General features: G+C 38.1%; 1 protein-coding gene across 4 annotated transcripts in view; it reads right to left on the reverse strand.

Moving 5' to 3' along the window:
- Positions 1-3020: 3020 nt before the first annotated feature.
- The window catches only part of LRRC28 (leucine rich repeat containing 28), a 160447-nt gene continuing 147849 nt past the window's right edge, over positions 3021-15618 (reverse strand). For all 4 annotated transcript variants that reach the window (XM_046653480.1, XM_046653482.1, XM_046653479.1 and 1 more), the window contains one exon: positions 3021-3321. In XM_046653480.1, the coding sequence (XP_046509436.1) occupies positions 3249-3321 (73 nt within the window). In that variant the 3' untranslated portion in view covers positions 3021-3248. The remainder of the gene's footprint in view (positions 3322-15618) is intronic.

Consider the following 15618-nt stretch of genomic DNA (forward strand, 5'->3'; position numbering starts at 1 on the left):
AAGGATACATTTTAAAATAAGATTCCTCAGGAGAGTGTGTTTACAAGTCTGTGAAATGAAGTTTACATCTCAATATTTAATTACATCAGGTTGCATTAGTGCTGGCCTAGTTAGGAATCCATGTTCATAAATCATCTGAATAAAAAGGCTTTGATTTCTGCTGAAGCAACATATCGTGTTTAAGCTTTTTTCCGTAAACATAAAAATGCCTGATTTTTCAATTCAGGAAACAGAAACCTAATTTTACTATTAATTTTTAAAACTGGCTTTGAAAGTCCCCAGAGATTACAAAATAGGTATATATTTTAGAGCAAACTACAAGCAAAGCCTGATAAGCCAACTGGTATTGACGCCTTTTTTATTGGGCTGTAGACATTGTAATTCATAATGCCAACTGTGGGAAAAGAGTGAGAGGTACATTGAGCAGGTCAGACGAGCCGCAGTGTGAAAGGGTTTAGTGGGCGTGAGTACACTGACCAACAGGTGTTTACCGCATACCTCGCTGTTCTGGAAGAGGAGGGCCCGATAACCCAGGAGCTCGTCACTCTGCCCTGATAACCGGAGTGGATCCTCCACCTGCCAGGGCTCTTTTGTGTACTGAACATTTAAAAAAATTTTTAAGTGTGTTTAAAATATTTATTCATTGAAGATGCAACGTTTTAGCTACACAATGTTATATAATTGAGGATTTTGGTATGATAACCATTAAGCATTTTGAAGAACACTGATAGGGTAATCCACTTAAAATGAACCCCTTTTACACTACATCGTAAGAAGGCCTATGACCGAAAGGGTATCCTGAATTTTAAAATTTACCATTAACCAAATCAGATTATTGATGTAAACGTACCTGAAGACTATATTTTCCAAGTAACTCACTTTGTTTGGGCATCACTATAATGGCCTGAAACATTTCTATACCTAGTATAACTTGCTCAAGAAAACACATACATAATAGCTTTAGAATTTTCTGCAAAGGTCTGGACACAATTCAAATACACATCATGTAGGCAAATTTTCTCCAGTCTACAACACTCCTTTATAATATTACAAGGTTAAGAATGACATCTGTGAATCCAGTACTAAATTTTGATAATGGACAGCACCAGGGGAGCCAAATTATAAGTTCCATTTCTCATCACTTCAGCTGGGTGCTGCACCAAGGATTAGGGTTGAGACTGCCCAAAAGTTGTCTGCCCAGCTCACTGCTGGTGGTCCACACACATTGTTTATAATAGATGCAGAGATAATGCTTGCATTCTAAGTGTCTTCGTAAAAATATCTCAGTGAGAATCCTGAATATCAGGTAAGCACATTTCATAGCTCCACTCTAAGACAGACGATTGTAGAGGGTGAAATAGAGAGATGTTGCAACATATTTACTTAATGTTACTTAAATGACGGGCAGCAGCCACTTAGGCCTGAATCACACTTGTCAAGTTTCATGCCACATTGTTCACCTGCCAACTCACATACATGTAGAGGTTATGCTAAAACTTCGATTACTCCAAAGCATGAAAGAAGTATTATATTTTGATATAGTTCTTCAGTTCCTATTACACTACAAGCCTTTGAAATGTTAAGGCTGAACAGGCCAAGTTATAAAAGGGACAAGAGGCAGTGAGAACAGTGGAAATACAGTTGGAACACATGGTAATGTTCTGCCTTCACCATTCTACGTGGAGAGTCTGCTTTCTGGGCGGCAGGTGGTGTGACTGTGAAAAGATCACACATTTGTCAGTAACTATGTAGGATTTTTAGCACTGTTAAGAGCTAGCACTACAGATTTAGGGCAGCTAATAAGATTCCATAAACCAAATTTCTGACAAGTCTGAAATTTTCTGAACATTTTTCTACCAAGTAAACTTTTTTGGTTCCCCTTTTAAAAAGTCCTGCCTTAGAGAAAGCTCTGTATAAGTGAAATGTTAAAAAACTAAAAAAGAATCACTTCACAGCAACCCGATGAGCATCCGGCAGAAGAGCAACGTTAAAATGCCCTCCTTTCAAAGGAAGAGCGAACGTGTGACCCTCCGTGAAGGGCGTCTCTGCTGTCAGAGGTAAGCTCAGACTGTCTATTTACGGTCTTTTTGCAAAAGTCCAAGGCTGGATTTGGGCCTGCTTTTCTTGTATTTCCACAGTGAAATGTGGACAACAGTGTGTTAAATATATAAGAAATCTAGGGTCAAAATTAAGAAAAGCGAATGCACCAGGTGTTTTTATCTCTGTGCACAGGCAGTCCTTAGAATCACCCCGCTGAAAACTAGTAGCAGAAGGAGCTGAAGCCTGGTGTCCACGCGTAACAAAAATAGTGCAAAGTCAATGTAAATTTAATCATAAACCCATCTAACAAGAAAAACTGGAGGTCATATTTTGATGTTTTTTTCTCACCCTTTCTCATTAGCCAGAAAATATTTAAATCTAGAAAGAAAAGGATCAGATTTTTTAAAGTCTCAAATATTCCTCAAACTTTTCTTATATATAAAAATCTTACCAGGAAATAAAAAATTTCAAAAATTACTTTTCTGTAAATAGTGTTTCAAAATGAGTGTATCCTATTCATAATCTACACTTTAATTTTTAAAACCTCTCACAAAAGTCTCTTAACATGTTGCAAACTTATAAAGGTTATAAGTTTTATAACTTATAAGGTGATAAGGTTGTAGCTTTCCAGGGGGTGTGTGCTAGGACCCCTGTGGAGCGTCCGCCGGAGTCTAACTTCGCTGCGCACTCAGGTGCTGCCTCTGCTATTCAATACCACTGAGGCCGGGGGTTGCTGAAATTCATTAAAAACGTGGAGGATACCCTCCGGGGGAAATAACTCTCTGGAAAAAGAGGGAGAGGAGAAGATTAGAAGTATCATTGAAGGTAGGTGTGTTCAAAAGTTAATTTGGCTATCTTATCAAATTATAGCTCTTCAGGGAACTGAAACTTGCTTTAAATTAGATTTGGGAAGGCACACAAACTGAACAGTCTGTGTATGAGACACACTCACAAAAAAGAAAAACACAGAAGCAGAGTCCTTAATTTTGGGGAGGATATATTCCAACTCGGGGGAAGGGTGAAGCTGCTTTAGCCCTGAAGCTCACTCATGACATTTCCAGAGTGTTCTGCAGTCCCCGTGTTTGAGAGGACTGGACGGAAGGTCTGCTCCGCCTGGCTGGATTCTCCTGTCCCTCGATCGCACAGTGTGTGATATGCAGGCGACTGCGTGTCAAGCTGGCAACACTCCCGAGGCTCTGGAGTGTTTATCAACTCAGTAGGTCAAAAGTCTGCAGACACTGAGTGGAGCAGCAGTAAGCCACGAAACTAACAGCTGTCTTCCTGGAAGGGAAAAGGGAGAGAAGAGCACTGTGAGTTCAAGATTGAAGTCTCAGGATTCCTTCCATTAGACACAGTCTTTCTCTTTGTTAAAATAAAGGATTAGGCATGGTCAACAAAGTACACAACAGAAATGTACATTTCCTTTTAAAACCGAGCGCTGGAATCAGCTGAGGTATGTGTGTGCTCATTTTATTAGCAATTTTCAAATGATATAATATGCCTAAGTTAGCAGCTAAGGAAAAATAAGCCTTTTCCATGTTATGGTCTGAATTCTGTTTAGTAGGACCAACGGTGCAATGATATAATTTGAAATAAGAGCATAAAAATCATGTAACAGAAAACATCATCAATTTAGCTAGAACACACATATTGAAAAACTTAAAAAGCAGAAATTTTAAGAAATTTATCCTACAAATATCTTGACACCGATTGCTTATAGAGGTAATTTCAGAACCTGAATACAAGTTTGAGGGTCTTCTCCCCACACAGCAGAGGAACCCCTTCTCAAACTACTGCCCGGCAGTTTTCCACCGCGGTCATGAGCCCAGAATCACTCTGGACAGCTCCAGCTGTCAGATGCTTTGTTTTTCCACCGGAAGAGCTATCCTCTATCGTTGGTTTCACAAGACCCCTTGTGCCGTCTGTTTTCTATTTCCCCACCCCGTAGTCCAGTCTTTGCCTTTCTCTGTAGCCCAGGCAGCTGACCTCTACAGACCCTACCCCAGGGCTGCCTGATCCTTGGCTTCTGGCTGGATTAGGCCAGTGGGAGGCACAGCAGGAAGATGAAGGGCAGGAATAGAGAAAAGGTGAATATCTTTTCCTTTATCTTTTTTTTTAAAGTCTAGTTAATTGAGGTATATTTACATATAAACATACAATAAAATTCATGCATTTTAAGTATACAGTTGAATGAGTTTTGAAAAATAACAATTATTTAACTAATACCACAATTAAGATGTAAAATATTTCCCTTATCCCAAAAACATCCTTGTGTCCATCTGTAGCCAATCCCTCCATCCCCCACTGAGTATCTGGTAACCAGGGACCATTTTGTTACTTTGTGGGCTTTGATTATTTTCCCCTGGGCCCTGACAATCTTCCAAAAGAAGCTTTGCCATCATTTCATCTTGACTGACAAACGACCTCAAGGCAAGAGCTAGACCTACCTCTATGGGTTCTCTTGTCTTAGATTTGGACCAATCCTGGATTCCCATACCAACCAGCTTCCAGCTAGGTCTGGCTGATAGGAGGATAAAGCTCCCATGGGTGGCCCATCCTGTGTGGCTCCACTTCTCACTAGGCTCCAATAACACTTTTCAACACTCACCCAGGCAGTTGACAGCTCTGCCTTAGCCTTCACTTCCTGTTTGCACAGAGCCTCAAAATCAACCAGGGGTGAGAACCAGGGCCTTCTTGGGTCTTTTCTGAGCATGCTCACATCTCTATGCATGCACATGGCCTTACAGACTCCCAGGAATATGTTAGTGATTTTCAAAACCCCTATGGAAATCTAATTCCCCTAGTTTTCCTTTTCAGCTTTATGATTAGTCAGTTGTTTGCCCCAACAGTTATCCACTGCCTCAGGCAGCTGTGAAGTTAAGCAGTTGTCTGTAAGTGTTTTGATAATTTTTGACAAATACCCTCAGAGAAGGTTTTTTGCACTGGTGAGCTCTGACTGAGGTCAAATAAAGACAGGCTTGCGAGTGAGGTCTTTCAGTGAACCACCAAACAGGACAGATGACAGTGCTCTGGCAATGGGCCTCTGAAGAAGCTCCAACTCTTCTACCCCTTTCCAGTTGCTGCCAGGCTGCTGGTGTTAACTGTGATCGCAGATTCTTGGCTTTCAAGGTTAAGACTAGAAGATGAGACTATAATAAGTTAAAATTTCACAAAGCTCTCTATTCTTACTGAGATTCAGCCACTTTTCTTGGATGAATGCACTTCAGATTGCTGTAAGCCCTTTGTTAATTTCCAGAGTTCTAAAAAATTTGATTCCGACAATTTTTGCCTGTTTTCTCATTGCTTTTATGGGAAGGCTGAGTATTTCTACACCACTCCATCTCTCTTCTCTGACTAGAGCTCCCATGGGCAGGCCCTCTCTGACAGCTCCAGTTCTCAGCAGCCTCCAGATCCCCCTTTGTCTTTCAGGCCTAAGAGCTAAGGATGATAAAGCTTCCCACTGTTGTAAGTTCCCAGGTGATTTATCAGCCTTGTGGGTGCTCTGAACCCTGCCTAAACTTCTGTAAATAGTGCCTCTCCATTAATTTCTCTTCAAAATCCCAGCTTATACATGTTTTCTAGCCAGTATTCCAACTGATTTAATATGCGTTACAAGTCGGGGCCTAAGGAAACAGTACATCAGACTGTTTCTGGGATTGGGTTGGTGAGTGCATGAATGGGCTCCTTGCTACGGAAAAATAAGACACTGCTAATCTGTAGTATGAATGGCATCATGATTACTAGAAGTATCACTTAAACAGACTGCCAATGAGGGTAAGGCGCTGGGAGATCAAGTGGCTGTGGCACTTGATTGCTAGGGCATCACGGTGAATTCAAAGATTACGGAGTGAGATGGCTTCTTCTGAGTGCTGAAGAGACCCTCCATCCCTCCAAAAAAAGATAAGCTTAGTGCCTTGAACTCTCAACTCAAGGCATAAGTAGAGAATCAGAAAGTTTCTACGGTGGCATTAAAGGAATTCTTATTTTATGAAGCTTATTCTATGGAGCTCATTCATGCCTAAGGCCTGAATGTACAGGCTGCAGAATCACATACCAGGGAAAGGTATATTTACGCTAAGTCTCTTATGCTAAGGTAAAGGTGCTGGTTGGGAAAGGGTGGGAATTTGAGACTCGAAATTGAAACTTATGCAGACACAAAGCTAAGAACTTTGAACCTCTAATATCTCTAAATGTTTCTTCACATCAGAAACAGCCCTTCTTACCTTGTAAGAAAACATTCCCTTACATAAAAATATTTCACTGACTTCATCTACAGTAGTTACCTAAAAATGAAATGCCTATTCTCTTCAGTACCCACCACTAACAATACTCACTACCTCTAGGGCCAAAAAGAGAGTAAAACCCCAGCACGATCAAGAGAGTTAATTGCAAGGGCTTCTCCTGGGAGAGAAAACGTACATGAAGAAGTTGTAGGATCTTGCCAAATTTTATCAGCAGGAACCTGGAGAGCAAGCATAGAAATGGATTCTAAGTACATGAGCCAGCGAGAATAAATCTAAGGTTGGATCAGGCTAACAAGGGTGCTTCACATAGGCCTCGTGATTTATTGTGTTAGCTTGAGCACCTGGAACTGCCACTGCATAGTCTAGAGGGAGATCAAAGGCTTAGAGAAATGGGAACATTGAAGTGGATCCAATGTGGTGCAACCTGCTCAGCCACCCCCCAAAAACCACTGGAAGGGTCAGAAAGACATTCCCTTCACGAAGACATTAGAATATATATTGGTAAGGAAATACAAACTGGAAGTACCAAGCACACTTGATACTTAATATGACACATGCCTATGAGAGGTGACAGAGAAATCCAACTGGATTTTGGAGGAAAAATATATTTGGGTGGGGACTTTCTGTTCTGCCAAGATGGAGTAGCACCATTCCTCCCAGGTCCTTCCTCTTACAACTAAAATATCCTGATCACAACACAACAAACAAGCATAGGAAGATTCTGAAAGATGGAATGAAGGTGGACAGCCTGGGGACCTGGGCACCTGGGGACCAGAGGAGCAACACAGCAGTGCTAAGTTCCCTAGGTTTCCTTATTGCTTTCCACATATCTCAGATAGGAGGCTGTGGAAGCCTTGAACCCAGGACCACCAACAGGCACAGACAAAAAAAAAAATCTCCAAGAAAAGCCTGTTCCCCTTAGCCAAAGAACTGGGAAAGAGAGATCTATAGAGACAGAAAGTAAATAAGTAGTTGCTTAGGGCTAAGTATAGGGGAATAGCGAGGTGTCAAAGGGCACAAGGTTTCTTTTAGGGTGAGAAAAATGTTCTAAAATTGATGTGGTGATGGTTGCACATATCTGCGAATACATTAAAAGCCACTGAATTGTATACTTTCAACAGGTGAATTGTATGTTATGTGGATTAACTCAATAAAGCTGTTACAAAAATAATAGTGCTGAAAGGAGAAACAGATAAATCCACAATTAGATGAGGGACTTCAATATCCCACTCTTAGCAACGGATAGAACCATTAGACAGAAAATCAGCAAAGGTCTGGAAGAAGGGAACAAGCCAATGAACTAAACAATCTCACTGACACACACAGAACACTCCACCCAACAACAGCAGAACACATTTTTTTTTTTTTCAAATGCCCATGGACCATTCAACAAGATAGACTATATCCTGGGCTAAAACAAACCTCAACAGATTTGAAAGAATTGAAATTACACAGAGGATATGTTCACTTTCATCTCTGACACAGAAAGAACCTAAATGTCATCACTTCTGTTCTTATAAGAACAAGCTGAACAAAGTGAAAATTGACAAGTTTTCTTCCACCCACCAGAGAACTGAGATTGTAGGGCCAAGTGCAACCCCAAATCTGGACAGACAGTGAATCCAGAGAGTCAGAGTCGAGATTTGCTTACCTGGACAGAAGATGCTAGAATTGCTGGAGGCTGAGTGTAGATTAGCTTGAGGGTGACATAGGCCTGGGGCTGCAATCTTAGGGTAGCCCCCACACAGAGGGTTATGGTGAAAAGCCAAAAATGATCCCCCTGCAGCTCAGTCAGGAGGAGAGAAAGAGTTGCTATAGTGCAACGTGTCCACAGCACGCTCTGAAACAAAGAACTGATCTCCAGGGGAAACCACTGTCAGAGCTGGAGACTTCAACACCCCCATTAAGTAATATATAGATCAAGAAAGCAGAAAATCAGACAGAATATAGTTGAACTCAACAACATCATTATCAACTGGACCTAATTCACATTTATAGACACTCCATCCAACAACAGAAATATACACATTCTTCTCAAGCTCACGTGTAACATTCACCAAGACAGAACACATAAAAGGACATAAAACCACACCATAAAAATTTAAAGGAAAAGAAATCATACAAACTATGTTCTCAGACCAAAACAGAATTAAATTAGAAATCAATAACAGAAAGATAGCTGCAAAATCCCCAAACATTTGGAAATTAAACAATTAAATTCTAAGTAATACACAGATGAAAGAACAGGTCTCCAGAGAAATTAAAATATTTTGAACTGAATGAAAATGAAATACAACTGATCAAAAAATTATGAGATGCAGCAAAAGCAGTACTACAGGGAAATTAATAGCACTAAACACATGTATTAGAAAAGAAGAAAGCTCTAAAATCAACAATCTACGCTTCTACCAGGAAGTTAGAGAATGAAGAGCAATTTAAGTCTAAAGCAAGTAAAAATCATAAAGCATGTTCTCTGTCCATAATGGAATCAAACTAGAAATCAGTAACAGAAAGACAACGGGAAAATCTCCAAACATGGAAATTAAACAACACAATTCTTTGACCTTCTTTGACCCGTGGGTCAAATGACTACTTTCTGAAGGGTTAAAGAGACAATCTCAAAGGATATAAAAAACTTACAAGAACTGAATGAAAATGAAAATACAATATATCAAAAATTTTGAGACACAGTAAAGCAGCACTGACAGAAATATGTATAGCAATAATTGTTATGTTAGAAAAGAAGAAAGGTCTCAAATTAACAATCTAAGTTTCTACCCTAAAAACCTAAAAAGAAAAAGCAAAATAAATCCAAAACAAGCAGAAGGAAGGAAATAATAAAGAAGAGAAATCAATGAAGTTGAAAACTTCACTAGGCTTAAGAAGATCAATAAATTGATAAATCTTTAGCAAGACTGACACAATAAAAAGAGAAGACACAAATTAACATAAGAAACGGAACAGATGCTATCACTCAGATCCGGTAGCCATTAAAAAGACATAAGGGAATACTGTGAACAACTTCACACTCATAAATTTGGAAACTGAGAAGAAATAGGTGAACTCCTTGAAACTACAAACTACCAAAACTCAACCAAGATGAAACAGCCAACCTGAACAGTCCTATAACTATTAAAGAAATTGAATCTGTAATTAGAAAAGAAATTTCTAGGTCCAGATGGTTTCACTGGAGAATTCTACCAAACATTTAAAGAAGAACTAAGGAATTTTTACAGTCTCTTTCAGAAAAACAGAAGAGAAGGAACACTTCCCAACTAACTTTATGAGGCCAGTATTACTCTGATTCTAAAGCCAGACAGAGTACAAACCCAGAAAACTACAGACCAATATCTCTCAGGAACATAGATACAAAAACCCCCAACAAAATATTAACAAATTAAATACAGAAATGTAGAAAAAGAACTATACATCATGATCAAGTGGGAGTTATTCTGGGAATGTAAGGCTGGTTCAATATTTGAAAATTGATGTCATCCACCATATCAACAGGTTAATGAAGAAAAATTTGTATATCAATGGACTCAGAAAAAGCACTGACAAAATACATCCATTCATGATAAAAACTCTCAGTAAAGTAGGAACAGATGGCATTTTTCTCAATTTGATAATAAAATCTACAAAAAACCTATTGCTAACACCATACTTTACAGTGATGTCTACTTTCACCACCTTAGTTAACACAGCTCTGGAAGTTCTAATAATGCAGTAAGGCAAGAAAAAGAAATAAAAGGCATACAGATTGGAAGGGAAGAAATAAAACTATTTCTACTTTCAGATGGCATGACATGATTGTCTACATAGAAAATGCTAAGGAATCTACAGAAAATAGTCCTAGACTCTTAAGCAAGTGCAGCAAGGTTGCATATACAAAAATCAATCACATTTCTATATACTAACAATGAACACATAGAGATTGAAATTTAAAAATAAAATGTCATTTATAATCACACAAAGAAAGGGAAATACTTGGGTAAAAACTTAACAAAACATTGAAGGATCTATATGCTGAAAATTATTAAATGCTAATGAAGGAAAGAAAAGAATACCTAAATGGAGACAAATACTGTGCTCAGGCCTGGAACACTCAACAGAGTAAAGATGTCAATTCTCTCCAAATTCATCTACAGATTGAGCGCAATTCTTATCAAAATCCAGCATAAGGTTTTTTGGAGACAAAGATAAGCTTATTTTAAAATTTATATGGAAAAGCAGAGGCCCTAGAATAGTTAAAACAATCTTGAAAGAGAAGCGTAAACGTGGAAGTATCACTTTCCCTGATATTAAGGCGTACTGTATAAACACAGTAATCAGGCCCGTTCGGGACTGACTGAGAGAGTGTCCCAGATCAACAGAACGGGACAGAGAATGCAGGAGAACATTTTCATGACCTCGGGGTGGGTAAAGATTTCTTAGGACACAAAAAGCACTAACTATAAAATTAAAATGGATAAATCTGACTCGGTGAAAATTAAAACCTTCTGCTTTGCAAATTACACATAAAAAGTGAAAAGGCAAGTATCACTTTTGAGATTTTTCTTAACTCGAAATTATGCAAATTTAAAGTTATTAAATGTTTTGTATTACCTTATTTTTTTTAAAAAATTAAAGTTTAGAGCCTTAGTTCAGATAATTTGCCACATCTGAATGTACACATTTGTATAAATCACAACTGAAATGAAACTCAGACACAAAATGATCTTAAATGGTAAGTGCATTTTTGAGGATCAGCTAACTAAAAATTCTCTCTGTTTTTTTAAAGATAATTATGTTAAGTAAAAATCATTCATGGAAGTGATACATTTCATAACACAACCACTGAATTTTTAAAAATAAAGGTTCTAAGCAAAAGAATTGAACTCCATACAGATGTGAGATTTTTATTCATTGAATCATAATGCCCACTGGATCATCACCAACTCCTTATGATGCTCAAGGGGGTAGGGTGGGTAACCTGGAGGTGTCATATTTGTGCTACAAAGAAATCCCAAGTCTGCGTACTTATTTACCTTTGGGAGATTCATATGACAATATATTGTATCTGCTTGTTGCATTAATGATCTAAGTTGTTATAAGTACACTAACAAGTCTACTGCCTTAAGAATGGATTTGTGTTGTTTAGGTTCTTTAAAATTTCAGAACTGTGGCAGCAGAGACATGATAGGTTTGGGGAGAAACTGTGAGCTAAGCAACAAACTCTACAGTTAGGAAAAAGATGCTGATAAATTCTACAAAGAACATCAGATATGACATTTGTTGCTTGAGAATCTCTAAGCACATTTATAGGCAAGGCAGAAAAAAGAGCATTTCCGTTTAGTTTTAAAATACAGAAATACCACTATTCTTAAAAAAAAAACAAATCACAATGTTGTTGGCACATATTAGAGCCCAGGAAAATCATAAGAAATGTGGTATTTTCTTTGCAAACGTGTTTCCTGATTAGAAACAAAAAGCATATCCTTGACTCATACAGAAATTCAAGCCAGAAGAAAAATAATATTTGTTAGAGTTGATCAGATGAAATTCCAAGCCTTTGTACATATTAACTTATGGGAGAAGCATCTGGTAGCATATTGTATCTGCTTGTTACATTTATAACAACGGAGACTCTCTCTCACGGGAAGATTGTGTGTGCAGAACTAGAGGCTTGAATATTATGTACTTCTTACTCTACTTGATCGGTCCCTGCCGAGACTGTTAGGAGTGAGATACATATGGGAAAGGAAGTACCAGGTGGTTTGGTCATAGCTGAATCCCAGTACCTAGTACAGAATCTGGCACATAGCAGATGGTCAATACATAATTGATGAGTGATACAATGAGGAAGAAACAGTTAAGAACAATTTACTTCAATCTGTTGAAGAATATTTTACCTGCGCAAAATTTCATAAGTCACCTTAAGAGGGTGCCAATGAATAGGCTTCTGCTGAAAGAAGAAAAAAAAAATTCCAAATACAAGTAAGCGAATAATGTCAGTATTACTGATGTTAATTGGTTTCATAGCAGAAAGTAATGCCCACAAAAAGCATAGGTAAGAAAACGCCATAAGTGATTTAACAATAATAGAATTAGATAGAAGAGATTATTTAAAAGTAAACTGCCAGTGAGTGGGAGAAGGAAGTATGAGGTGTTCTGAAAGACAAAGGGACAGTTCTGTAAGCCCTCTGACAACAGGTCTCTATCCCAAGGCAAAATCGTAACCCAGACATCTGGTCCTCCCATGTAATCACTCTGGCCTAAAAGACAAGAGAGAATTCCTGAAAGCACCAATCTCCGTAAACATGAGCTTGAAAGCAGCTGACTGAAGCCCCGGTGCCATCACCCACAGCAGTGCCCTGCCTGCAGTAGATGCTCACTGATGGCTGCTGACTGACTGGGCAAGTGAAGAAACGAGGGGATAAGTTCTTCTGAGACATCTGGAAGTAACTCTAAGGGCAATTTTTACAGAATGAGAAAAAAATCCTAAATTTCACATGGAACCACAAAAGATCCCAAATAGCTAAACAAAGCTTGAGAAAGAACAAAGCTGGAGGCATCACACTTCCTGATTTCAAAATATATTCAAATACAAAAGCTACAGTAATCAAAACAGTATGGTATTGGCATAAAGACAGATATACAGACCAACGGGACAGAACAGAGAGCCCAGAAAGAAAGCCACACATGCACAGTCAACTGATTTTCCATAAAGAAGCCAAGAATACACAATTGGAGAAGGACAGTCTCTTCAAAAAACAGCACTGGGAAAACTGGATATCCACATGCAAAAGAACGAAATTGGACCCTATCCTAAACCATACACAAAAAATCAACTTAAAATGGATTATGAACTTAAAATAAGACCTGAAACTATAAAACTCCCAGAATAAAACATAGGAGAAAAGCTTCTTGACATTGGTATTGGCAATGATTTCTTGGATATGACACCAAAAACACAAGCAACCAAAGCAAAAATAAACAAATGGGATTATATCAAACTAAAAAGCTTCTATACAGCAAAGGAAACCATCAACAAAAGGAAAAGGCAACTTACGGAACGAGAGAAAACACTTGCAAGGGGTTTCCTTTGCAAATATTTGCAGGAAATATTTGATAAAGGGTTAATATCTAAAAAATATATGGAACTCTTATAACTCAATAGGAAAAAACCAAATAATCTGATTTAAAAATGGGTAATGGGGGTGGCGCAGAGGTTAAGTTCGCACATTCCGCTTCAGCAGCCGGGGTTTGCCAGTCCAGATCCTGGGTGTGGACCTACGCACTGCTTGTCAAGCCATGCTGTGGCAGGCGTCCCACATGTAAAGTAGAGGAAGATGGGCATGGATGTTAGCTCAGGGTCAGTCTTCCTCAGCAAAAAAGAGGAGGATTGGCAGCAGATGCTAGCTCAGGGCTAATTTTCCTCAAAAAAAAAAAGGGTAATGTACTTAAACAGACACCTCACCAAAGAAGACAAACAAATGGTCAGCAGGTACATGAAAAGGTTCTCTACATCATTAATCATCAGCGAAATACAAATCAAAACCACAATGAGGTATCACCTCACACCTGTTAGGATGGCTATTATAAAAAATAAAAGAAACTAAAAAGACTAAAAATAACAAGTGTTGGCAAGGATGTAGAGAAATTAGAATCCTTGTACACTGCTGGTGGGAATGTGAAATGGTGCAATCACTATGGAAAACAGTATGGCGGTTCCTCAAAAAACTAAAAATAGAACTATCATATGATCCAGCAATTCCACTTCTGAGTATATATCCAAAAGAACTGAAATCAGGATCTCAAAGAGATACCTGCACTCCCCTGTTCGTTGCAGCATTATTCACAATATCTGAGATATGGAAACAACCTAAAAGTCCATCGACAGATGAACGGACAAAGAAAATATTCTATATACACACAATGGAATATTATTCAGCCTTAAGAACTAAGGATATCCTGCCATATGAAACAACATGGATGAACCTGGAAGACATTATGCTAAGCGAAATAAGCCAGTTACAGAAGGACAAATACTGCTTGATTCCACTTACATGAGCTATCTAAAATAGTCAAACTCATAGAAGCAGAGAGTAGAATGGTGGTTGCCGGGGGCTGGGGGAGGGAGAAATGGGAATTGCTGTTCAACGGGTATAGTTTCAAATTATGCAAGATGAGTAAGTTCTAGAGAGCTGCTGTACAATATAGTGCCTATAGTTAATATTGTATTGTGCACTTAAAAACTTAAGACGGTAGATCTCATGTTTAAAGTTCTTACCACAATTTAAAAAAGAAAGAAATAGGGAGCACAAGTAATCAGATTCAATGGATCTTTAGTTAAGAAGTAAATGAGGAGATATTCTACTTTATCCTAAAATATTAACAAAAAACAGTCATTTCTAGTGGCAGTACTTTCATTTGATATGTTTTCCTTTTGCAGAATTGTACTTTCTAATTTTGCTTTGATGATAATGTATAAATTGAATAGATTTATTTTGCCCCTTCCAAAAAATAAAAATAAAAAAGAAACCACTGGTCTACTAATGTTTTAACAATTAAACATATTTTTAATTTCTAAAGCAATCTAGTTTGTTGTAAAAATTCAATACTACTCAAAGTAAACCATTGTTACTTTGGTGTGTGAGTCTTTGAGACTTTTCTATATATGTAAACAATTTAAACAATATTTATATTAAAAAAATACTACATATATATATATATTCACCCCCACAATTGACAAAAATTGGATCACACTATGCAACCTGTTTAAGAACATTTTTAACTAAACTTAAAAAATTTTTACACAGGAATCTTTCTTTTTCTTTTTTAACTTGTATAGTTTACAGGTTAAAAAACAAAGGGTTTTTAAAAAATCCCTCTAGATATATTATTTTTTTCAAATTATTGTTTTGTGTATTTGTAAAAATACCTCCTCGCTGAAAATATTCAAACGATTCTATAGTATATAGAGTTGAAAATTAAAGTAGCCCCCGACTACCCTGTAACCCCACATTTCTCCCTCCCAAGACAACCACAGTTAAGAACTGGACCTACATCCTGCGGGACTTCTTAGCACAGACACACACATATATATATGTATCTGGTTCAGAATATCGGAGGTTATCTTTGTTTTGTATTTATGAGTACCATTTCAAAATTTCTTCATGCTATATAGTGATCTGCTTAGTAGCTAATGGCAGCATAGTGTCTAAAACAGATTTGGAGCCAGCTTGCTGGGATTCAAATCCCAGCTCTGCTATGAGACACTGGCCTAGTTTCTAATCTTCCTGGGCCTCAGTTCCCTCCTCCCCCACCTCCTGTAATATGGAGATTACATCAG

This window comes from Equus quagga, chromosome 2 (assembly GCF_021613505.1).
Source record: "Equus quagga isolate Etosha38 chromosome 2, UCLA_HA_Equagga_1.0, whole genome shotgun sequence".
Lineage (NCBI taxonomy): Eukaryota > Metazoa > Chordata > Mammalia > Perissodactyla > Equidae > Equus > Equus quagga.